Below are 24,852 nucleotides of genomic sequence, written 5' to 3'. Positions count from 1 at the left end.
TGGGAGGTGGCCAGAGTACTTGAAGAGAACGTGCAAATAGTAGATTTGAACCAAGGATCTTCTTGCTGTGATGTGGTGGTGCTAACCAGCACCACACCACTTTGCTACCTGTAAATGCTAAATTTTCATGTAACCCAGGCAACTAAACATTTACATCTGCAGTAAACTATATGCAGTTATTAAACAACCACCATCTGGTGTTGGCAAAAGAAATGCTGGAGTCGTTTTCTGAAATGAGAAAAGTACGGGTGACTGAAAATATATAAACACGTCATGAAAAAATTCTGTGTAAAATTAACACACACCTCATGTAAAATATATTTAAAAAAAAAAAAAACCAGAAGGCTGGTCTAATTTTACATATAGAATTGATGCTTGCACATAAACAGCCAGTGTAGTCACTTGATTGATACAGTGTAAGCCTCATTTTGTAGCATCTGTTCTATAAATGATCAGCACACATCATGCAACAGCATCAAAGAGCCCTGCAGGATGCAGTCTTCAAACTTTATCTGCCTGTCATGTCATTAGCCATTACTGGGTCCAAACGCTCCTCAGGTTCCTAAAAGCAAACAAACACTAGGACACCACTGTGAGTTATAAAACGGTCCACATTCTTTCAGTTTACATGACCCGTGTGGACATTGTTAAAATACAGTCATGGATTTTAAATATCCATGATTGACAAGGTTTGGTAAAGTTAGACATTATCTTCCTAGTTTCCACCTAACAATGATACACTGAAGTCTGACTGAAGTATTTTGTAAAAATATAAATGTAAACCTCTTTGTAATTTTGGACAAGGAAAACTAAATAACAGCAATATTTGGAGGATTAGTGAAGTGGGGCTAAGTGGCATATGACGTGCTAACTTGTGGGAAACTACAGAGCTATATTTAGGCTAATAGAAACCCTTTAGCACAGGGGAGACATAGGATGAGGGTGAGGAAGTAAAGTTCATGTTGAGCATGTCCGATGGGCCTATTGCAGGAAAAAGACTCGATAAATGGAGGAAACTTCAGCAGATGGAACGTCTGAGATGAGAACATCCACAACACGAGGTTAGTCACGAATATGTTGCTGTGTGTTTCAGATTACTCGCTATGAAAAAAATATTCTGTCCCTAAGCTTAACATCTACACTGAAAGTCAGCTATTCTTTTCTAAAGCCTTCAAATATTTGGCGTCCGGGACATAATGAACCCCTGGGCTATAGTGTGCACTGTAAGGCTTCAAAAACTTGTGAGGAACACGAGTTGTGTGAACAAAAAGCCGAAGATACCGGGGGCGACTTGTTTCTAATAAATAAAATAAGACGAAAGTATTGCAATGGCTTCAAACAACGCTGTAGACCAGTGACTGTAGGCCATATACAGCCCACTTTGATGTGTACCGGACCAGTAAAACTCCTCTTTCCATTAGTGTAAAGAAGTTTAACTTTACATTTTCAAACACGAGAAAAAGAAGTGCAAGTAACATGAAAAAAAATGCATTGATTGACAGAAAATATGTGTTTTTTCTTTTTTGCACACTATAAAACTGATAAATATCTACAGTAGATAGTGAAAAATTTATGTTATTCAATTAATTAATTGTTTATCTATTACTTATTACTATCAGGGAGGTCTTTATTAGAAAGAAAAGCTGCAAAACCTACAAAAATAAAGTTAAAAGTATAAAATTTATGTCCTCATTCATATTTTCCAAAGCCGTCTGGTGGATCAGATTGGAGTCTTGTGCAACCAGACCTCAGGTTTGACACCCAGAAACAGGGCTGATATACGATCACTAAACAAGCGAATAGGTGTGTCGTTGAGATTAGCGTAACTGTCGAGCTGAAAGATCTTAATGTTCTGAGTCTACATATCCCCTCTGATTCTCATCTGACTGTTTAGCCTGCGGAAAAGCAATTTATGGCAGCAAGCTGTTCTTCACCGCATCATGATGTACATCGTGATGCTGCGTCACTGTTGACAACATGGTAAAATTCTAGTCGATAGCTGACAGTGACAGGAGTGATCGTGATGAGAATAATTCGTGTGATGGGAAATGAACAAACAAAATGTTACCGTCAGTATTCAAAGACAACGGGCTGCACGGTTCTAGGTGACATTCACACACAGGCGGCGTAAGTAACCGAGAAAAATGAAATCTTAAAAACTGTGAACGTGTGAAGCTTTTTCATCTAAACTTGGACTCGCTCAGTCACGCTGGCTGAGGTAAATTTAAAACAAACAAGTGAAAAAAAGATAAAACGGTGCCAACAGGTGTCATTTTGTGTGTCTTTATTGTGGACATGACATTACATCTTTTTGAAATGATGTACAAAAGTATAACAGAACTGAGAATGGCTCAGACGAGGTAGAGCTTTCACATCGGCTTGCTGGCTTGAAAACTACACAGTATAAAAACAACCCGGAAAAATCGAATTAAAACAAACACTCCTGTCTGCTTCTGTCCTCTTATCCTGTTTTGAAGTGATAATAAATACAGATATCAACCAAATACATCTGGAATAATAATGTCTTCTAAGGTAAATTAATCATCGAGTTCATAACAAATTAAAAAAAAAAAAATGAATACGGACACAAATAATACAACTTAAGAGGCATGTAAAACAAACCCAACCAAAGAGAAAAAAGAAACACCTGCCAGCCCCTCTGGGAGGGCAAACCATGACTAGCTACTCAACAAATCCTACAGTTTAGCAAATAGACTAAAAACACACTTTTACATCTTTATGAAAAAATAAGCACTGCTGCGCCTAGCATTATCAAACCTCCCTTGAGGAAACGTAGCTAAAAAGCTGTACCACACAGCAGTCACAGAACAAATCATTTTGCATTCATATCTATAGAATCATTCTAACAAAATAAAAGCCCCAAAAAAGAAAAGAAACGAAAAGTGTTAGCCGGCACCGTTAAAAAGACATTCTCAAAGAAACCTTAGCTAGAACTGGACAAAATAAGAATGGTTAAAGCACTAACCTAGTCTAAGTGCACTAGTAATGCCATTTGGTTTCTACCGCTGTATATAAAGGGTTTGGTAAGAGTTTAAGAGATTAGAGATATACACTTTATATTACACTTACTCCTGCTTCATAGTTTTTCTAAGTCACACTTCGGAGTACAAATTCATAGCTGAGGAATTTATCTTAAAGGGACTTCTGTACAACATTGGTATTAGTACTACCCTACCTCAAAGGCTAGAGAATCCATTTCAAGTATTTTCACTAACCACACCTTCAACATACACGTTTGTGCATTATTAGTCCGATTCAAGCACACGATATTGTATGCATAACTAAACAACCCAATGGCATAACAACTGTTTCATCACACATTTGCGTAAAAACTACTGAGGTCTCAAAATAGATGGAAAATACAGTACTCTGTAAGCTCCGTCATCTACAACTGGTGTGAATTTTGAATCAGAGAAACCGACTGCTTTACTCTTCTTCAGAGTCTTGAGCTGCTTCGCTTTACTCCTCCTCTTCCCCTACATGCTGGGCATGGCGTATTCAATCCTGGGGGCTATTTTAAGGGTGAAGGACAAGTAAAACAAACAGCCCTGCTTGACATCAGCCAATAATTGTTAGCATGCTTTCATTACAGGAGGTAGGATAATATAGAAAGCATCAAGACGGAGGCTGTAGTACACGGGAAGTTTAGTCAACCTCTAATACAGTAGAAAGAGGTTTGAAATGCACGCGCACACACTCACACACACACACACACACACACACACCTGTGTTAAGGCTGTGACAGCTCTACAATTCAGTGTCTCCACCTTGTGTATTTACTCATGAACTCTCTGATAGGCTGACCTCCTCACCTCTGCCTACTCTTTCTCTGACCCCCTCGAATGCAAAGCGTCATATCACCATTCAAAGAATCAGACTGACAGCCCAGGGGATAGGCTCATTAGTCTGCTTAAATGTTCTGGTAACCTAATCAGCTCTGCATTGTCGGTCCAATAAACACACTGTTACACAGGATGGTGGATACGTTTCATTATGTGCCCACTTTATCTTTAAAATAAAACCATTAAAGGCACAGCTTTAAATCCTAACACGAGAAGATTAACATCACGGTCACGTCTGTCCACTAAGAATGGCCGGGGACTTAGTACGAAGACTGGGGACAGGAAGGAACGGCAGGCCCAGTCGTGATTTTGAACAAGTTTAAAAACGGTCACACTACTTTGCAAAGGGAAAAAAAAAAAGAAAAAAGAATGCACTTGCACTGCTGCTTTCTTCGGTTGTTAAGGCCCCATCATAGACGTCGAGTAGGTCGCTTGCTGTTACAGTGCATGTACCCGCTGAATAATAGGTGTCAGCCAGTAGTTCAACTACAGCACAAATAGGAGGTGATGTCAAAATCAGATGCAAAGAAATAGCTGTTTTTGTTTTGTTTATTTTTAAGTCTTATCCTTTCAGACATTTGCAAAATCTGTCTGTATAATCTCTGATCTTCCGTGCCGACATATCGTTAAAACAGCGGTAAAATCCAACAGGATGCTGTCTCCAATCCAAGTGCGGCGGCAGCTGCACAACATTCCAGGTTTCAGAAACTTGGAGGCGCATACGGGCAGGAACGAAGGCTTGCTACAGTGGATGCGATGTCAATTTGGCGTCAACTCTGCGTTCGTCAGGTGCCGCTTGACGGGTATAATGGGGCCCTTAGATGGTATTCAGCCTGCCTATGGGTTCTGAATCAACAAGAGGGTAAAAGGTGGAATTAGGGGCCAAATATTCTCCTACTTCCTGGCTGCAGTGTTAATACCAACATGCTTAGTGCATGAGCTATTTACAAGGCTCCTTATCACAGTTTTGCATTTTTGTGTAATGTAGCCCATCGTTACCCATGTTACTTCCATAACATCCTTTATCAGTCTTGCAACTCAAACCATTTCCTCTCAAAAAATATATTCAAAAAACTGAAGTTGACTCATTAAGCAAAGGACTATCATTCAATCGAAAACGTTCAATCGACAGGCGGCCGGTAATTTTGTGTCATTTTTCTGTATGACTGTTTGTTGCCGGTGACGTGCTCATGCCGAGTTGTTGGGCACAAGATGCATTTATTTTTTAAAAATCAAAGCATCATGGTGGATTCCAGATAGAAAACAGACAGCATAAATGTTCAGCCATTACCGTTTATGTAAGGCAAAAGATTTATGCTTTCTAAATCCAGCATAAGATGACATCATGAAATTTTTAAGAGACAGCGCGGTCAAAAGTTCAGAACTGCTCTTTAGCAATGGAAAATCTTAGGACGCATCTCTTCCCCCTAACATGATCAGCACCGTATTTTTCTTTGCAATCTGGAGCCGACTTCTTCCTGCCACTTTCTTCCTGCTTTAGTGGAGTCCGCCTCATTTAAAGCCCACATAGTCTGAGATGGTGACACTCTAATATGAACGAGTTACTGAGGAAAACTCCACTCAGTCCCTTCCTTTTAAATGGACAATAATTGAAGGGCCATAAAAAATGGTATGCTCATTTATATTGCCTTTTTTATGAGCATACATCTCCATTACTGTTCCCTCTCTTTTTTGTCCCTTTCTTATCCTACCTCTCTCCATCTTTCCCTCTCTTTCTAATCACAAGCTCTAGAATGGTCACCGCACTCGCACCATTACACTGTCGACTGAAGGGGAGTGAGTTTAGCACACCTAAACACACACACACACACACGCGCACACGCACACACACACGCTGACAGAAAGAGGCAAGTCTTCTGAGTCAGAGCCCACAGGAGACAAACTTGCTATGTGCCAGCTGGTTGTCGATGAACCGTAGAGCTTCTTTCTTCTCTTGCTGTGTGTTGATGGTCAGTGTCCTGAGAAATGCACAAAATCTCACGTACAATAAAGCTTAAAAGAACAAAAAAAATAAACAATTTAAAAAAAAAAGGTTTGTGGGGGCATCTACAGCAGCCATGCAATGCCACAGTCCTCGATCACAATGCCAGCAGTTGCATCTGAGTTCAGTTTCTCTCCTCATTTACTTTCCTTCTCCTGTAAAGCAGCTGGCAGCAACTTTACTTGTTGGTACCTCCAAAAATGGCAGCAAGAGGCAACTCATCGAATTTTCAGGGCTCCCATGATCAGAAATCATTTAAAGGTCACAAGCCAACCTTTGTGATAAAGAAGACCCAATGAAGCAAAAGACTGAATGTTGGTGAGTCCAGCCTCCCTGCCAAAGAGAAACTTTGCATTTCACTCTTCACTTCTTCTATGGTGAGAGGTGTGCACACCTGACCCACGCAGCTTCTTAAAGGAGATTTCCATCAGGTGTCATTTCTATTAAAAAGACTTTTTCTGCTCCGGGCCGTCTTTGTGATTTTGAAATTTTCTAGCACAACTTGAACACGCTTTTTTACAGTAAAAAAAACAACAACAAAAAAACTACAATAACCTTCAATGTAGAAAATTCTACATCATTAAAGGGTGACGGTGAAGAGGAAAGGCTCAAAAAGTGAACTGTTAGTCGTAGGTTCTTGTGTCTAGATCTGTGAATTTCAGGAACGGTGACAGGGCTTTGGGATTGTGTAAGAAGCTGGTCCAGGTTGTGATCAGATCAGCTGAAGGTGTTTACTGTTGCTGTTGTGGGTTTGGTGGGTGTTTGGCAGCCGGTCCTCCTCGCTCCCCCTGGCTCAGTAACAAGCTCCTCCTGTCTTGGTACTGGCTGTTGTCAAAAGGCATATGGTGGACACTCTGGACATGTGTCTTTAAGTTCCCTTTCTGAGAGGCTCGGTATGGGCAGAGTTGGCAACAGAATGGCCTTTCCCCTGAGGAACACACACACAAAGTTGAAAGGTCATATGGCGGCCAGAGGTGACACCGTACACAGAATTTAGAGAGGACAGGGATGTTTAAATATACGAGACAAAAATGATGCAAAGCATAGATGAGGCTTGCTGCAGTGGGAATGGAAAAAGAAGGGGAGGAGGCCAGAGAACACAAGCAAACATAAGCAAAGACACATGGTGGAATCCAGCTAGAAGTACAGCAACACTCTGTAGGTTAAGTGAAGCCTTCATATTTATTAATTTATTTTTTTTTAAATCTATTTTCACTTAAAAAGTTCTCTATCCTGACCCAGATGGAGTAACTGTTCCTCGCCCTTTCCTGCCATCTGGAGAAGAGTGCCACACATCCCCCTGTCCAAAGAGTCCCACTTTTGTCTCCATACGTTTCTCTCAATCACCTGGGCCACCCAGCGGCCCCCTACACAAACACACCCCCTCTCAAACACACTCTGTGCGCACCCTATACTCTCGCTTCTAATTAGAATGACCTACAATGGCACAGACACCTCTGAAAAAACAAAAATAAATAAAAATAAGCAACGCACACCTGAGCAAAACAAATGAGCGTGCCATTTAATTGCACCTAATTATCATTTTGATAAATGGAAGAATATCAAAGCGGGAAAACAAATGACTCCCCGTGCCCCTCCCGCACCCCTTCTCCCAGAAGAAGAAACAGGGAAATATAGCTGTTATCATACATCATCAGAAACGCAACGGTGAGAAAAGGAAGGGGGGAGTGGGGGGCTGGTGTAAGACAGAAAGCGAGAGAGATAAAAAACAAAAAAGTATAATTAATCACACCGAACCCCCCCCCCCTCTTTCAAAACCCCCAAAAACAGCTGCAAAGATGGTGAGGGTGAGACGTGCGGGGGAAGTGAAAACCTCCGCGACACCGTCCTGCGAGGGAAAACATCACTGACAGGACCGGTGCACTACATTATACTAAAGGTTATCGGCACCGTAAAGCAGCGTCAACACTACATTTAATTGGACCCCTCTGCAGCGCCCGCTCCCATCACTCACAGTGTGTGTGTTAAATCTGAGTTCACATGGGCGTGCTTGATTAATTATGATGGAGGTGCCGCGTGTACAGCCCGGGTCTCTCCGAATGTCAAAGCAGAGTAGCTTTAGCCCAATGTTCCCACTGACCCCAATCCTTACTCATCGTTTCTGCAATTTTTAAAGTTTGTTAATTACTTGTGTTCAGTTTCATTTCCACACAATCCTCTTGGTTCTTGTTGTATTTACACCTGCTCATAAACAAAGATGTTATAGTACACTGTATGTGAAAGGTGAAAGTAGGAGATACTGTGATGTTGCCCAGTGGTTTGTGGACTGCCTTTCTGAAGTGATTTTTGAGACCCGATACAAGAAGCAATGAGTGGCTTTGACTGTAAATCTGATGGTACTGCAGATGCATTCCCCGCTTTATTGTTTTTTTATTTATTAAAAATAAACTTTAAAAAAAGTAAATAAATAAAATTTATTAAATAAGTCGTGAAACTAGCAATTCAGACTGTTGAGTCTTCAGAAAAAGACTAACTGGAATCATAAAACAAGTCAGAAATATGGACATTTTCTCACTGAGTTTTATACAATTTCACTACTTTTTTGCAACCACAAGAGTTGCCCTCTGCTGGCCAACTGCCATGTTACCGCTGTTAACTCCAGTTAACAGCATCAGTTAGTTTACAGTGTCAGTTAGGAAATCAGGATGAATAAAAGCAGTAAAGTTACATCTGCTGACATGATAACAGATGGCTTTTAGTGCTGGAAATTCGTTTATGCTCAAAATACCTGCTAACAGATATTGCTAGGAATGATCATTTTCCTGAATTGTAGCTGCTTGAAGATTTATAAAGTTTGAATTGTAGCAAATAAAGCAACTTTGTACATTAGAATCTACATGCTGTCATTTTGCAATTGCAACACGCTGATGGGCCCATGTGAATGTGTCGAATGTACAGTGAAATTCCGATAAACTGCAAATCCCAAAGCCCGTCTGGCACTGCAGCAAAGCAGCAACTGCCCTTTGAGTTCAAATGCATACAGCAAAACACCTAAATTCAATATTTTAGGTGAAAGAAGTGTCAAAGTATGGGTATGGTTAGCCAAAATGCCAGGCAGAGCTATTCACCCTCTACACATGGATGCAGATTTAACTGTATATGTCTGAATGTGTCAGATCAGAGCCTGCACATCCTTTCCAGTGTGATGAGGAAAAAGGGGGATGTGATATTTGTAATGACAATGTGGGGGGGAAAAAATGCATCTCATGACAAGTAAAAAGCATGCGCTGTTCTTTAACCAATAATGCTTCTGCCTGATTTAGATAGCTGCGGGGGAATCTACGTTGTAACTTACAATGTAACTGGAAATCCTTTTTAACCCTATGCAGTTCCACATCATTCAGTCATTGCGGGCTCTTCCGATCTCATGTGTAGTTACATTTCTCGGTAAATGCACATCAGGTTACGGCGTAGTTTTCCCATAGACATCTAAATCAGGCGTTAGTTTGAAGTATCCCAGCCTTTTAGTGTAATTGAGCAAACCTCATTGTTTTCAAAGCAAAAGTGAAGCTCGTCAATGAGACAACTGTGAATACACACTCTTACGTGAGGTGTGATCCAGCAGCATGTGAGAATGCCAGGTGTTAATGCCGTGTGCACAGGGCGCCACATGTGAATGTTAAACATGAACAAAAAAAAACTAAACAAACACACACACACACACACACAAAGGCTAGGAAGCTGAGTGACTGACACAGACACACACATGCAGAGGTGAGACAGTAACATTAAGAAACATGCGGGAGCGATGAGCGAGCCCAGTGATTAGCCATTGTGCCACATACTTGTTTGGGAGCTTCAGAAGCGGTGGTGTGAGCGTCAGTACCTCTTTGGAGTCCGTTAAAATCAAACCCAACTGTGGGGGGAGAAGGAGGATTGGGTGGGTGGGGGGGAGAGGAAGAGGAGGAGGAAGGAAGGGGGAGGGAGGATTTGGTTAAACGCTCTACCAGATCCACACAAGCATTTTTTTTTTTTTGGTCTACCACCACCACGCAAACAAAAAGCATTTTGACACCAGCACCCTTGTTAATAGAGGGGAGCTGGCAGTGATGATGGTGGTGATGATGGTGATGATGATGATGATGATGATGATGATGATGACGACGACGACGATGGTGGTGGTGATGATGGTGATGGAATCTGGTGGAGGCGAGTCGGTGATTTAATATGACGCATGTTAATAGAGGCCTCGGGGTGGCTGGCCTTTTCTGTGCGTGTGCACGTCCATGCTGAAGACAACTGTCGGTGACAACATTAATTACAGCCCCTGTGAGTGTTTACAGAGCCTGTGCATGGGCATCTGTGTGTGTGTGTGTGTGTGTGTGTGTGTGTGTGTGTGTGTGTGTTTACAATAGAGCTTGGAGGGAAGCTGAGCTCTGCATCACTTACCATTTGGCCTCTGTCACTTAGAATCACTGGCTGTGCCACATATCATTCACACTTTCTATAAAGAAGCTACTTATCTCACCGTCTACTGTGATCACCGCTGGCCCGGCTGATGGACATGACAGGACAGGAGAGGGAAAGGAGAAGAAGAAGAGGAGGAGGAGGCAGGAAATCAGGCAGCCAAGGAGAAAAGAGTATGCCATGGCAAAAAATAAAAGTGAAAATTAAAAAGAAAGAGAGGAAGGGAGAAGGAGGAGAGGGAAAGAATGTGAGGAAGAAACAAGAGAGAAAAGGGAAGAAAAGAACCAGAAATCAAAGAGGGGGGAGGAGAGTGGGGGAGTCTATGGATAAAGGAAAAGCAGGGATAGGGAGAAAGGCAAAATGAGACAGACGGAGGAGATAAAAAGACCGCAAAGGTGACAAGATGTGGAGACAAAAAGGAAAATAACTGAAGTGAGAAAGAAGACAAAGGATCTAGGAAAGGAAATGAAAGGGAAAGAAAGGAGGGGAATGAAAAGCAGAGGGAATAAGTGAAAGTAGAGGAAGAGCCGGAGTGTCTGAATCAAGCTGTTTAGTGAATGGCACTGGGATGCATGCAAATGGATTCGTAAGGCTGGCGTGGACAAATGCTGTTCTGCTTCATTAGAATGCACAATTCCATCTCTCTAATTGACATGTAATTAATAATGTATACAATTTGTCACAGGTCAGTATCCGGAGCAAATCATGTTTCAGTTTAAAAAATAGAGACAGCTGCCCAGCCCAGGGCGGGGAAGGACTCACAGACCGGTTGTCACACTCAACTGAACAAAAAGATCTGTTTTGATTTATTTTGCAGAATGCCAGGACGGAGCGGACGTACGGGGAGCCTGATGATGAAATATTGTTGAGAATGTGAATCCCTGTGCATATATCCTCTATATCTCATGTCGGTGTTGCTGGGTGGATAGATCTGTGTGCGCACAGGTGGTACAGGAATGAGTGACTGGTGAGAGAAACTAGAAACTGGGAACATCTAATACTGCAGGAATAGCAAGTAGCTAAATAAAGTTGTACATGTTAAAGTAGAGCTCTGGACTTCCTTCCCTTGTTTCCCCCCCTTATTTCATATCTTTTGCATTTTGGGTAATTTAATGGTTTCTGTGACTGATGTTTTTGCACCTTGACTACTACACCATTTATCCTCTTTGAGTTGCTCTGTATAACTTTAGAAAGTCATAGCAGAGAACTTTTCAAACAATAATCTTTGGTTTAGGGTTTGGAGATCCAGAGCTTTATTTGATGTCTTAAAAATAATTAATATTTCTAACTGTGCTCAGTGGTTTAAATGATATTACATTTGTTATAAGCTTGGTTTTTTTATTTTAGAGAAAACAATCACATTTTCTGTTTACTTGTGTGTAAAAAAAAATGGTGCTCATGTCGTAATGTGACAAACATTCAGCAGAATAATGTATTGTATATTTTGCTTGCTGCAGTCCAGGGTTGTCACGATACTAGATTTTCACACTCAGTACTGACATAGAAAACTACAGAAACAAAATGGTGTGTATCTGTGATGAATATTTTAAGACTGTAATGCAAAAAAGCACAAAAAAAAGACAATATGTTTTGGAACCACTGCTAATCACATAAATTTGGTACTGTAGGCTGTCACTGCTTCTCTGTAGTTTCTGGCAGAACTTCAGTCTGGGATTTTAAGACTTTTTAGACACAAATAATTGTGTTATCCTGTCACTATCTACTAATATTACAGACAGGCAGGAGTGATAACATTTTTTGCCTAACTCACACATTAATATTATCATTTTATCATCAGCCATAGGCCCCAGCCGCTGCCCTAACGATAACCCAACAGACGGCTAATGCTGCTGTTGGGTTATTGCTAATAGGTAACGTTAAGGTGTGCTCTGGCCAGATTAATATTTATTATAAATGTTTTAGTACTTCAGTGTTGTTAAAATGAGAGCTTCACTGTTGTTTAGCATTGTGAATGCCAATTATTCCAAACGCTAGTGAAGTTGTGTCAATTTGAGGAGGCGAAGATGGCCGCGTTGGTGTCAATACTGGTGCAAATAAGCATCTAATCTGTCATTTTTACTATCAATTAGCACATTTGCAGCCCTACTGCAGTCACAGGATTTCACTATACTTAGTTCATATGAGTGGCCTTACATTTTGTCACAGTCAAATGTGCATTTGTTAGATTTTTTTTTTCATTGTTTCAATTTTTTTGTGACAAGCAAATGTTGTGAAATCCACCTCAAAAAAGTGAGAGTGAAGACGATTTTAACCCAAGGCTTAGACACTTCTACATTAGATCCAGCACGTGTGTGACAAATATGTACTTGCTTCTGTTTGGGGTTTTTGTTTTTTCCAGTGCGTAATGGCTGTATTTACCTGTATGGGATCTCATATGAGTTCGCAGGTGGCTGGGTTGGCTGAAACTCTTCCCACACTCATTGCAGAAATACTGTCCCTGCCGCATGAGAGACCTCAGCATCCCTGCGCACACAAACACGTGAGGGAGGAAACACAGGATTAAATGGTGGCTCTGCAAATTCCAGAGGTCAAAACCACTGCAAGCCATTCTGGATTTAGAGGAGGCCAAATGCAGTGAATTTGAACTTTTGATTCTTAGAACAGAGATAAAACAACAACAACACCAATTTATATTATATATGTATGTGTGTGTGTGTGTGTGTGTGTGTGTGTGTGTGTGTGTGTGTGTGTGTGTGTGTGTGTGTGTAAGAAAATGGACTATTAGGGGACAAAGAATACTCTGAGTTTGCATAGGCTTTACATTTAGGATTTTTCTTTTAATAAAATGGGTCAAGAGTGAACATCAGAGTCATATTATTTCAAACAGGAAGACATTTTCACGTGGCAGTTTTTCCACAGCTTGTCTAAAGACGTAAAGGTCGGATTCAGGCAGAAAGTGAGTGGGTGTACATAAAGCGCAGAGCCTGGCTGGAGCGGTGGAGGTAGGTAGCATCAGTAGTGGACTCGCGCAGGCATCATTAGTATGTCTAATGTGTCATTATGAGCGGCTAGCTCCAGGGGCTGGACTGCAGCTGTCACACAGCATCATCTCAGAGGCTGACAGCCAGACACACAAAGCGTGCACACACACCGCATAAATTACAGGCAATTAAAACGCCCCGGCTGTGATGTGCCCGCTCCGCTGCCCGTGTGTCACATGTCAGGTGTGTGTGTGTGCGCATGTGTGTGTTGGCATGTGTATGAGTTATAAGAGTTGTATATATGCGCGCTTGGGCCAAGGGAGGAAAGTGAAGCACGGGCTGTGGCACACACTGGCATCATTTAGACACACACACACATAATAATGCAACAACTGCGACATTACATGCACCGCTCACCTTTACATGTTCATGTCCTTAAAACGCGAAAAGAAATCAACTTGTTGATAACACACGCTCAAAGCTCGTAAGTCAGTTTTCCTTGATGGCACATGACTAAACGGACACTCCCTGGCTTCAGCCTTTTTGTTACGTCCTGCTTTTACGCAGTTATTTTCAATAACTAAACATTTAGACAAAAACCATCAATTTGCCATGCCAGCTTAATGCGGGTCAACAGGACGAACTTGTAAATTTTATACTGCCGGAAAAGAACCGATTAACTTTGACGCCACAAGTCACAAAGTTCACTATGCTACTTTTGCACACATCCTGCGAGAAGAATCTGCGAAACTTTTAGGTAAACAAAATTAAACAGAGAACTCACCGACGCCTTTAACGCTACATGGATTTTACTTTAAAATAGATTTACAGCAAAAGGAAAGCGCGGGAAAATCAATCAACTTTTATCTCGCCACATCTAATGAGAGCTCTAAAGCTATAACGAGGCAGTATAAGAAAAACGCCACCGGGAAATTAATTGTTAAGGGGACAAGAAGCCCGCCTGTGCTTTGTAAACCAGATTGAATGCATACTAAAAAGTGGTTTAAAAAGAGCAGGAATTCACCATAAAACCCGCTCTGTGTTCATAATTTCGACAGCTATGCAGCAAAGACACGTCACTCGTGCCGGATTTTTCTTTTCCCCCCTGTGTTGCATGTAAATGCAGGGGCAGCACGAGGACGAGAGACATTTAAGGATGGTCTACTTAATGACAACACACATGCGTGCTTGCCTCGGACCTCTCTCGTTGACAAAAAAGAGGCCCGGAGATTCAGGGGTGCTTTCACTGAGGACGCATAAACACCATAAGCTTAAGGCCTGGCATATACCTGGGAAGTGCCCATAACTCCGGTACATTTGTGTATGTGTGTAGGCAGAGAGGGAGGGATGTGGGGGGGGGGGCAGCTGCGGGAACAAGGAGGACAGGGATGCGGAAGAGGTGACAGAGAGTGTCTCTGGCAGCCCGACTGCTGGCCTCTGGATACTCTACTTCTACTCTGGGCCGCCAGCCCTTCTCACTGACGCACTAATGAAAGACAAGACAGAGCTGGACGGAAAACACAAGCAGACACGCGCACACTCGTGCACATTTTACAGAGAGAAAGGGAGAAAGACTCAGTTGCTCAAAAAAGGTCACTTTATCGCATGTGACTCAAAGGGCTAAGGCAGATCGTGACGATATGCGCCTGGACGGGTGACAGCGATGTCATGCGTCTGCTCTGGGGCTGTTGTCTTTGACCCCTGGCTCCACACAGCCCCACTTGACCTCAGAGACACAACTGAAAATGGGCAAATAATACGGATGTTCGGTAATGACCATTTCCAAAGCAGCTGGTGGGGTAATTATTCTGTCTCATCTCTCTCTTTGCCTCTTCTGTTCCCTCTCTCTGTTTTTCCTCCCTCCATTCGCATCTGTGCGAGTCTCTCGTCAGGCAGAGCCGTGACCTAAACAGTTTGTGACAGCTTTCTGGGAGAGTGGAGCTGGAGAGTAGGCATGCCTCGCAGACCTGAGAGTAGCAAAGGTTCTCTCACGTCTTTCACGATTACAAAAAAATAAATAAATAGAGGCTACACAGACACAGACACACACACACACACGTTCCTTTTGCATCTAAAAATTTCAGGCACATATGGACACACATGCTGCCTCAGATAAAGACTTTCATTATGCCTCACAAACATGCGAGCACACATGTGCGCTCGTTTAATGGATCCCATAGTTATTAAAAACCTCATCAGACTGTGTGTGTGTTTGCCTGTCGATCACTTTCTCCCAGATGGAGTGCCAAGTGTGTGAGATAAAGAGAAATATGTGTGCGTCTGCTCTACAAGTTTGGATGTTTGAGGCTGCTGGTGTCTTTTTCTTCGATAGCTTGTCAGGTTTAATCACTTCTAATCATATCAGCTGAAAAAGTTGCTCAGACACTGGAAAATACTCTTTTACATACTCCTGACATTTGGCAAAGCCAAGGCCCTCTGGGCATTTTGGATGTGAGCTTATGATGAGGGACTTTCTGCAGTGCAGCTTTTTTCCAATGTTTGGCATTATAAAAACACAATAAAACAGAACTTGGACTACGCCACTGCTAATTTTCACAAACAAAAGTAAATCAGCCATAAAAATAGATAAATAAATTGATGCCTACCAGTAGGATCCATGAGGGCATTGGCTGCACCCCAGCGGTGGTACATGGTAGCAAATTCATGAGGGCTGTAGTTTTTGAGGAAGCCGAGGACGTCACTTGGCGTCTCTGGTGTCTCGGTAATTGGCTCCTGCTTTACCTCCCTGCGAGCCTCTGAAGGTAATGAAGAAGAGGATGAGGAGGGACAGGAGGAATTCTGAAAAGCGCCACCCTGCGCCTGCGAGGCACCAAAGTTGGGTCCTGCAGTTGAACTATGGGTAATGGTGCTGGGCCTCGTAGTGTTAGCCCGAACCTGGCTGTGAGGATTAGGAAGCTGCTGATGAGGGGTGCCCCTAGCTCGACTGTACTCTGCTAGGCCGTGTTTGCTAGACAGCATGAAACCCAGTCCCTCTTGGGGCAACAAGTAGCGGTCAGCTCTGGAAGATGTAGTGGAGCCGGCAGCTGGGGCTGAGGGGCGTGAAGGGGTGCCAGTGTTCTTCTCCAAGGAGCTGGAGGATGACAGCGAGCTTCCCCGCGGGTACACTTCCACTTTGGGTCTGAAGCGTGACTGATGAGTGTGGTCCTCCGTGGGTCTGATGTTACTGCTGCCTGGCCGTGCTGGGACTCTCCCAGCTTGGGTGCCCAAGCTAGAAGAGGGGCCCCTTGAGGAAGAGGCACAGGGAGCAAAAGATGATGATGGTGTGGCTGAATAACTGGCTGGCTTGCTCTTTTTTAGAGCCTCGCTAGAGCACGCTGGAGGCCGTGTGCGCTGGGTGCGCATCAGCGAAGGGAGAGGCTGACACTCCTTCCCTTCCAGGAAAGGTGGAGGTCCTGTGCGTCTCCTAGAGGATAACGAGCTGTCCTTGGAGCCTTTTGAGTTGGTTTTAAGAGCCCATTTAGGAGCCAGATTGGAACTATTGCCATTAATGCGGTGAGCCACAGTCTGGTGCATCCAGAGCACCTCGGGGTAGCGGGTGGAGTGAGAGCAGAAGGAGCACTTGTGGCTAGGGAGGCTTTTCTTGTCCAAGGCTAAAGAGGCTATACCCCTGATGCCCTCAGCCCTGACACATAGATCCAAAGGTGCTACGCTGGGATCGAGTGCAGTGGACTGAGCTGAACGGTAGCCAGGAGGGGATGTAGAGTTGTTTACTCCATGAAGAAGCGCTTTCTTAAGTTTGATATTACTGCTGGGAGTTCCTCTGTCCGAGCTGGGACTGGGAATGGTGCTGGATCTATCTTTAGAGGCAGGTGGATGTTGGACACGGACATGAGTTAAATAGGCCTGTGAATCTGTGGCGACAAAGTCACACATGCTGCAGATGTAAGGCTTCTCATCTGTAGGGAAAAGCAACAACAACAAAAAGGTCAGTGGCTACAAAGGATGTCATATTGATTATAGTTTAATACACTTAATAGTTAACCCAGGGATCATTTCTTTCACATTCATGTTGGTTTGACTAGATGTAGTTTTAGTAAATGTCCACCAGGCTGCAGTATTGATCAGTCTTTCCAAAACCTCTCTTTTTATTTTATGCATACTAAAATAAAACAATTATATCTACTAATGCAAGAATATACACAATAGCAGAAAACAAAACAAAATTACATTTTAACATTTCATTAGCTATTTATAAGATTTGGTATTTCTTCAGTAATAGTCTGTGACCATGCAAAACTCATGTGAAGGTTATGTATAAATATTTGAATATTATTTCAGAGAGATGTACATTTCCTTGGCAACTGCTGGGCTGTTTTATAGTCCATATGGATTGAAATAGTTACAACATAGCATCGAACATTGCCATAGAGTTCAATAAACTCCTTATTGACATATAAACAAATGAGGAGTGTTACAGGGCTGTAAAACTGGTTTATTTACTGGCACGCTCTTATGCTGGCACTGCTTTACATTGCATGTGTTAAATGTACTGAGCCAATGCTGCTAAGCCATGCAGGTGCAATTCTATAAACTCCCCACAAGGTGGCAGTTGTGACAGGTTTCTAACAGTGAATGTGATTGTTATGACTGGATTTCCCTAAGTGTCCAAATTTTCAACAGGAACAGAGATCATTAATAATGATATCAAACTGAATGGAAACACTAGTAATAGATGTAGAATGAGTAGCAATATTTGGATGTGAAAAGGTTTTAAATAAAATATATATATATATATATGTGAGGAAGAACAATCCTAAAGTTAGACTTTTTCAGTATGAAAGACTGCCAGAGGCAGGGTAATCGCACATGCAGACTCATATGTATGATAAAATACATCAGATACTCTAAGTAGCACATTATTGTATTCTCCATAACCCCTCCTCTTTTTTTACAGCACCAGCAATCTGCCATCTGTTTTTCCATTTGGCTTCCTGTTGGCAACGTTGGCCAGCGCTCACAGCCCAGGACCCCGCCAAAGGTAAAGCGTGGCACAGGGTAGACTACCAGTTAGAGTGGAACAACTGATGTTTTCTGGTTACCAAACCAGTACTTTTATTATTCAGTTAATAACCAGTGGTGTGGGGCCATCATATAAAGGGTGGAGTACACAACATATGTGTATTAGGAAACACAAATAGTGTGGTGGCTCGAAAGGAGCGTCCTCTCAGCCTGCATGGCCCCTCACTGGAAAGTGACGCTATAAATAACCAATCCCTCAAACATCAGGCTGCTTGGCTGGCTCAGTGGTAAGGAGAGTGGATGAGTGACAGTGGAAGTGTCACAGGAGGTAACCTTAGAGTTTAGAAGAGTCAGCAGGCAGACGAGGAAAAAAGGTAACGAGGAAAAGGATGGATGGTCAGATAAACAAAATCTTTTGCTGCTTGAGAATAAAACACATTAGTTAATCGTCGAATCCTAAATACGTTTTCATCGCTAACTGTTAATTTAATGTTTCAACAGACTGATCCTGACACCCTCTGTGTATAAAATCCAACCTGACCTCAGTGACAGTGATCTCTGATGAAGAGACGTTATCTAAGCTAGATAGCACTGCTCGGATATTGGAACGGTGGATTCAGCGGTGTTTGCTACCTTCATTTTACCTTTGACCTTCCCTCGATGAAACAATGTGCACACTAAACTATAATTTTGCATCACTGCTGTACACACGTAAAAATATTTTTTAAATGTTTAAAAGAGATTTTAGGCATTTCTAGTATAACTAACACAATCTCACACAGTCAAGCGCAGTCTCAGATTGTTCTTTTTAGAGAGTGAATTCCTCACAGTGCTGCACAACTATAAAAAAAATAAATTAAAAAAAAGTCCGAGCCTGCCTTCAATGACTTTTTGATGTTCCCAGTAAAGCTAATAATTTGTTATTATATAATAAACAATACCAGTGTGTTAAGGGAAGCAAGCAAACATGTGTTCATGGCTAAGACACAAATCAGAGAGAGAAAAAAAAAATCATATTCACACACATACAAGCAGGAGGGAGGTGAGGGGAGTTTCCTGAGACAGGAAGACCTGAAATAGCGCACAGCTCGATCAGGCCTGAAGAAATGCTGCTGCTATTTTTGCATTTCTGTACTAGCAGGGAGGAAAAGAAACAATCACAACAATTCTATGCTATCCGCCGTCCCGTAGCTGTGCTGACAGAAATCTGAAGTTTGAAAGATAAACAGCAGAGAGCTGTAACGCAGGAATTCCTCCTTTAGCATTTTTAACCCATGATTATGGGTGTCCTTTCTTCTTCTTCTCCTTTTTTCCCCCCTTTGCTTAGCAGTGTTTATTGGTTGTGGAGGTGAAAAAAATGATAGGCATTCCAAAAATGTCCTCTGCTCCACTGACATGCCGCTGAAAGGCACAAACTCTCATTTAACTGCTAACCGTTCATTGTTCTGCATTACATAATAATGGCACTGTTGTAAACTGACTTTCCGGCAACTGTTAAAGTTTATTGACCATATATAATGGTATCTAAGAGCGGCACTCTGTTTTTATAGAGTGCCGTGCACAAATATGTAACTTGGACATTTTGCCACATGGTGGCTCTACTTCCCACTCTATAAAGGCTGATGAGCTGAGAAGCTGCAGCTTCACAAAGCACATTTCATCAGCAGATATTTACTGCAAGGCTTTAAAAGCACTGCAATCACTCCTGAGCCTAAAGTCCTTCAAGATATGGTTCTACATTTATGTTTCACATTATATTTTGATAGAATTGTTGGTCATAGCTTATTTAACTATACTCCTTATCATCACATTAATTGATCCTCAGCTCTTTGCGTATATTATATATTATGTGGCATCTATAATGGAAGAGGGTTATTTCAAACAAATAAAAAGGGAATAAAACAAGATTAAGCCAATAGAAAATACTGTTTACTAACCCGAAAGCTCTCCAGAGTTTGCAGTACCCATCTCTGAGGCCTGGTCTCCAAGGGTGGAAGCTGGTGGAGAATCTCCATATCCCGGGGTGCTGGGCCAGCTGGGAGAACCTGACTCTGGGTCACTGGTGGAGCCCCATCGCTCATCTCTTGCGCTTCTTTCCTTGTCTCCAACAGAGGCCCTGCCTCCATCCTTCCTGTGAACCCGCTGGTGGACGATCATCTGGTGACGGCTGCGGAACACCTTGCCACACTCAAAGCACTCGTTGGACTTGCAGGAAGAAGCTTGCGACTGGGATGGGCGCCTTCTGTCCTGACGAGACGAAGGCCGGTACTCGGAATCACTGAGGCTGTCTGGTGTCCGGTCCCCTGATGAGGCGTGGCTTCCCAAACCGGAGCTGCTGCGTCTACCCGAACTGCGTTTCTCTTGACCTTGCAGGACATAACGGCTGCTCTCCTTTTCAAAAACCACAGCAGCACCGGCTAGGGCTTCCTCTCCGATACTTCCTGCCCCGCAAGAGGCCTTGTAACTAGACTCTACCGGCTCCACAACCCTTCCTTTAGTGGCTAACTGCCAGGCCTGGTAACTGCAAACTGGATCTAGCTCTGGGATTCTTTGACCTATTATCTTTTCCTCACTTTCCTCCTCTTCATCCTGGTTCTTTCCCTCAAAAGGCTGGAGGTTTAAGTAGTCAAGGAAACGTTTCTTAGCAGCTGGGGAGTCCTCATCATCATCGGGCCTCCCTTGGCTCGGGGACTTCCTGCTATAGCCGAGACTGTGAACTTTATCGTGGGCTCTTAGGCTCTCTCTGTTGTGAAACAGGTTTCCACATTTGGAGCACATTTGGTAGACAGAAGTAACGGAGCCGGTAACAATATCAGGATCCTGGGCTACATCATTGATGGTGGCTGGATGCTCAGTTGACTCTGCTTTTGACCGTGACCTAGATTTGGTGTTGTGTGTTTTCATGTGAGATTTGAGAAACCACGCTTCGCGGAAACGTCTCCCACAGATGCGACAGCAGTGATCCAGGATCCCCGCGTGTTTCTTCATATGTGACTTCAAGAACCAGGATTGGGAGAAGACCTGACCACAAGTCTCACAAGGGAAGGTCCCGTCACTCTGGGGCTGGATGACGTCAGCTTCGGTCGCAGCCTCCTCCTTGACAGCGGTCTCCTCTTCTGTGTCTGCTGTTATGTGGACCTTCTCAATGTGGCTGAGGAGCTGGTCTTCCCGCTGGGCCTCGTAGCCGCACAAACGGCAACAGTAAGGCCGCTGCTCAGTGATGGACTTTTCCCTTTTCATGCTCCTCACAGGGACTTTCCTACGGGTTTCCTCACCGCCATCCCCATTTATCATCCGGTTACAGGCAGAGCTGCTCTTGGTTGGGCTGGTGCCTCCATCGAGACCCTCTGAAACCCTCATCTCCTCCTCCTCAGCAGCACCATCTTCATCCTCATTGGAGTGGTGGCTAGACAGCGTGCCCAGCTTGTGACTGCGAATGTGGACTTTGAGGTTGCCCTTCTGCGAGGCTCTGTGGTCACAGTAGGGGCATTTGTAAGGGCGCGCACCCGTGTGGCGTCTCATATGCTGCGACAAAGAGCTAAGGAAAGGAAAGCTGCGTCCACAGATGTTGCAGTCGTAACTCCCAGGAGTTTTGTCGTCCTCGGCCTCCATCTCATTTTTAGGGTTGGCTTTGTCTACGCTCAACTTCTCCTTCTGACCTCCTGACTGAGTCTCCATTACGTCCACACTGTCTCTGGGATTCATGGTATGAATTAAACTACCCTGTCTAGGTGGCCTTTCATAAGCTCAAAAAGTATTTATAACTACTGCTATCTGCAGCTGTACATCTAGAGATGTCTGATGCGTCCTTGTTGCCACGTTGAAAACACTATCTGCCTTCAATCATTCGATCAGGCTACTAATATAGCAGCTGAAGTCTAGTCACTGGATGCCACGCAATATAGTCATCCTCGGTGACTCAAATCACAAACAGCTACTTGTCATTTGCTCTCTCAGGGTCGAAAAGGTCGGCATATAATAACTGAGATTTAAACAATCTCTTTGTCAAAATAATGTGAAAGTTTCACGCAGTTTCATGTCATTGTGTCGGTGGAGTGGCATGTCTGAAGGTCTCTGCCTCAGAGGTGGTCATTCGCTACTCTTCTGGTCTTCATTGTACTGCCAAACGGCGAGCGTTCTTTAAGCGGGGACCCACCCGTATACTATCCACCTGTGAATAAAAATGAGAAAGGCATGTTAGTTCAGCTGCAGCGCATCATTTCAAGAAGACTTTTAGTTTTCTAAATCCACCACAACAAGCCACTGTAGTGGCTGTGTACACAGCCATAGATGTATATGCCACATCCGGGCTTATCAGATGCAAGGATCTCGGGGTCTGACATATTCTTATTAAAAAAAAAAAAACAACCTTTATCCTGCTTGTTGGAGTTCCGATGGAAGAAATGTTAAAACGAAGCAACGAGGAATAACATTTGAGATGTTGTTTATGATTTGTTACTTTGTGCTGACTTAATTATAAAGTCACTAACCTAACAAAGCTACACATGCTTGTGTAAGGTAAAGAAAGATGTCTTTGCATCTTTTACTGTAGCCCTAACGTATAATTGTCTGTGTGTTAAATCTGCTTCATAACCATCACGTGCGTCCCTGAATTGTACCTCCAAAGCCATGTAAAGCTGCACAGCCCTGCGCAAATGGACTTGTTTTGTACATAGACTCCCAACAGATAAAGTCAGCAGTCACTGACAGCACTGCTGAGAAAAAGACACAATGAGCCAAATGACTCATCCATAGCTCTCATTTCAAGTCACACTTTAAAATGATGGACTAATTGTCACTTTTTGCAGCAGAACATTTAAAAAAATAAAATAAAAAAAAAAGCAGCTGCAGAATCTTCCTTTTGAAGGTTTCATAATAGAACTATTACAGTTACTATCAACCTACAGTAAGCATTTTGGTATGAATACTTTATCATGAATGCAGTTCCATTCTCATAATAGCAATGTTTACAAGTTTAGCAAGTATAATGTATTCATATACATACCATAGTATGTATGGCTACCCTATTCAAAAAGCAGCTTCCTAACCTTTCTTGGACCTCAAAGCTCACTGTGGTGATAAGCACTTGACCTTCTTGCCCACCGAACAGTCTGACAAAAATGTACAGGGTTTAGGTGTGTGTTCGTGTGTGTGCGCGCGTGTGTGTCTATAGGACACTGTGAGTCTGTATCTTGCACTGTTCGCTGCCACTATGCACGTGCATGTGTGTGCAGTGATTGTGCACGAGTCGGGTGGGGATGTGGGTGGGAGGAGAGCGTGGGGGCTCTGACACAATGGCTGAGTCGACACTTTACACAATCGGGGTTGGAGTTGGGTGGGGGTGGTGCTGGAGGAGTGGTGGGGCGGGGGGTCGCTTTCACATCAGCAACATCAGCAGTGCCACCATATTCCCTCCCCACAGTGGCCTCATGCACCCGTCTCAACTGATTCTATCACATGACAGGGATCTTAAGTACACAACAGGAAGTGGCTCTTCAGACAGTTTGCTTTGCTCTATTTCTCGACTGGAGTTGAATGGGGTCAGAGAGAGAGTCAAACAGAAAGAGATAGATAAGAGAGAGCGATGAGACAAACAGAAACTTCCGTGTTGACTGCATACACAGTATTTCCATGAACAGGTGAAATGCTGATTTTCTTAAACTGTTTGTGTCTACGACATTTCTTTATACCAATAATCCTGAAAATCCAGGCCTAACCTGAATTAGCCATAGTGTACCCTGAATACTGTTCAAAGTGCCTCCTTTTCACCATATTGATGTTTTTCCTCATGGGCTGTCCCACTCTTTCACAATACTGATTAAAGGTCATTCACATCTTTATTCTTTTCTAACCGTCAGCTCATTAAAACATCAATGCATAAGGCAGCCCTGTTGATTTAAAACAAGGAAACATTTACCTTTATAAAACCGGACATATCACATAAGTTACTATCACAAAACTCTCAAGCATGAAAAGATTTCCATGGGAAACCTGCCTGAAAGCATGAACTATGTGAAATCTGACTGACAACATTATTACAGGCTTATACATAAAGTGTCAGAACCCGTGAGCTGAGTTACTGCCAAGCTCTAATTATAAGTGGATAATTGATCATAATCATAAGAGTATAAGGTGGTGGAGGAGGAAAGTTAGCACCAGAACAATCATGTGTCTTAAATTCTTGCACTGAAAATGACTACCCTGCACCAAAGCTATCTATCTCTCAAGAATGATTTATGCTATTGAAATCAGCCTCAGTAGGCTACCATGCTTCCTCTGGGCGAGCTTAGTCTGCTAAGATTTATAGTGAAGACGTACCATTGCTGCCATAAGTGCAGCTGTGCCTCACATTACCCTGAAATAAAGTACTGTATCAGATCGAGACAACTGTCTAAACATAATACAGTTAATCATAATCTATTTCTGTTTAACTGAAAACTGTCAACCTGTAAAAGCATACACAGTGTTAAGGGCATGGCTTTGTGGATGGCAGTGACATGCATAACCCAAATGCAGGCGATTAAATATGGTAAATGGCCTGCATTTGTATAGCGCTTTACTTAGTCCCTAAGGACCCCAAAGCGCTTTACACTACATTCAGTCATTCACCCATTCACACACACATTCACACACTGGC

The 24,852-nt window shown here is 42.9% G+C and overlaps 1 protein-coding gene across 6 annotated transcripts in view; it reads right to left on the bottom strand.

The window, feature by feature from the left end:
* Positions 1-2,269: 2,269 nt before the first annotated feature.
* LOC102304313 (zinc finger protein 516) overlaps positions 2,270-24,852 on the bottom strand; it is a 63,610-nt gene continuing 41,027 nt past the window's right edge. For 4 of the 6 annotated variants that reach the window (XM_005937680.3, XM_005937679.2, XM_014338524.2 and 1 more), the window contains 4 exons: positions 20,153-22,386; positions 15,842-17,152; positions 12,673-12,777; positions 2,270-6,793 (listed from right to left, as the gene is read on the bottom strand). In XM_005937680.3, the coding sequence (XP_005937742.1) occupies positions 6,597-6,793; positions 12,673-12,777; positions 15,842-17,152; positions 20,153-21,920 (3,381 nt within the window). In that variant the 5' untranslated portion in view covers positions 21,921-22,386 and the 3' untranslated portion in view covers positions 2,270-6,596. Of the gene's footprint in view, positions 6,794-9,671; positions 9,743-9,803; positions 10,126-12,672; positions 12,778-15,841; positions 17,153-20,152; positions 22,387-24,852 lie in introns of those variants that run through there. The other 2 variants (XM_014338526.2, XM_014338527.2) reach the window with 2 other exon arrangements.

This window comes from Haplochromis burtoni, unplaced genomic scaffold, assembly GCF_018398535.1.
Source record: "Haplochromis burtoni strain Fernald_Lab_line unplaced genomic scaffold, NCSU_Asbu1 Contig_240, whole genome shotgun sequence".
Lineage (NCBI taxonomy): Eukaryota > Metazoa > Chordata > Actinopteri > Cichliformes > Cichlidae > Haplochromis > Haplochromis burtoni.
This window is presented reverse-complemented; position numbering and strand designations above follow the sequence as displayed.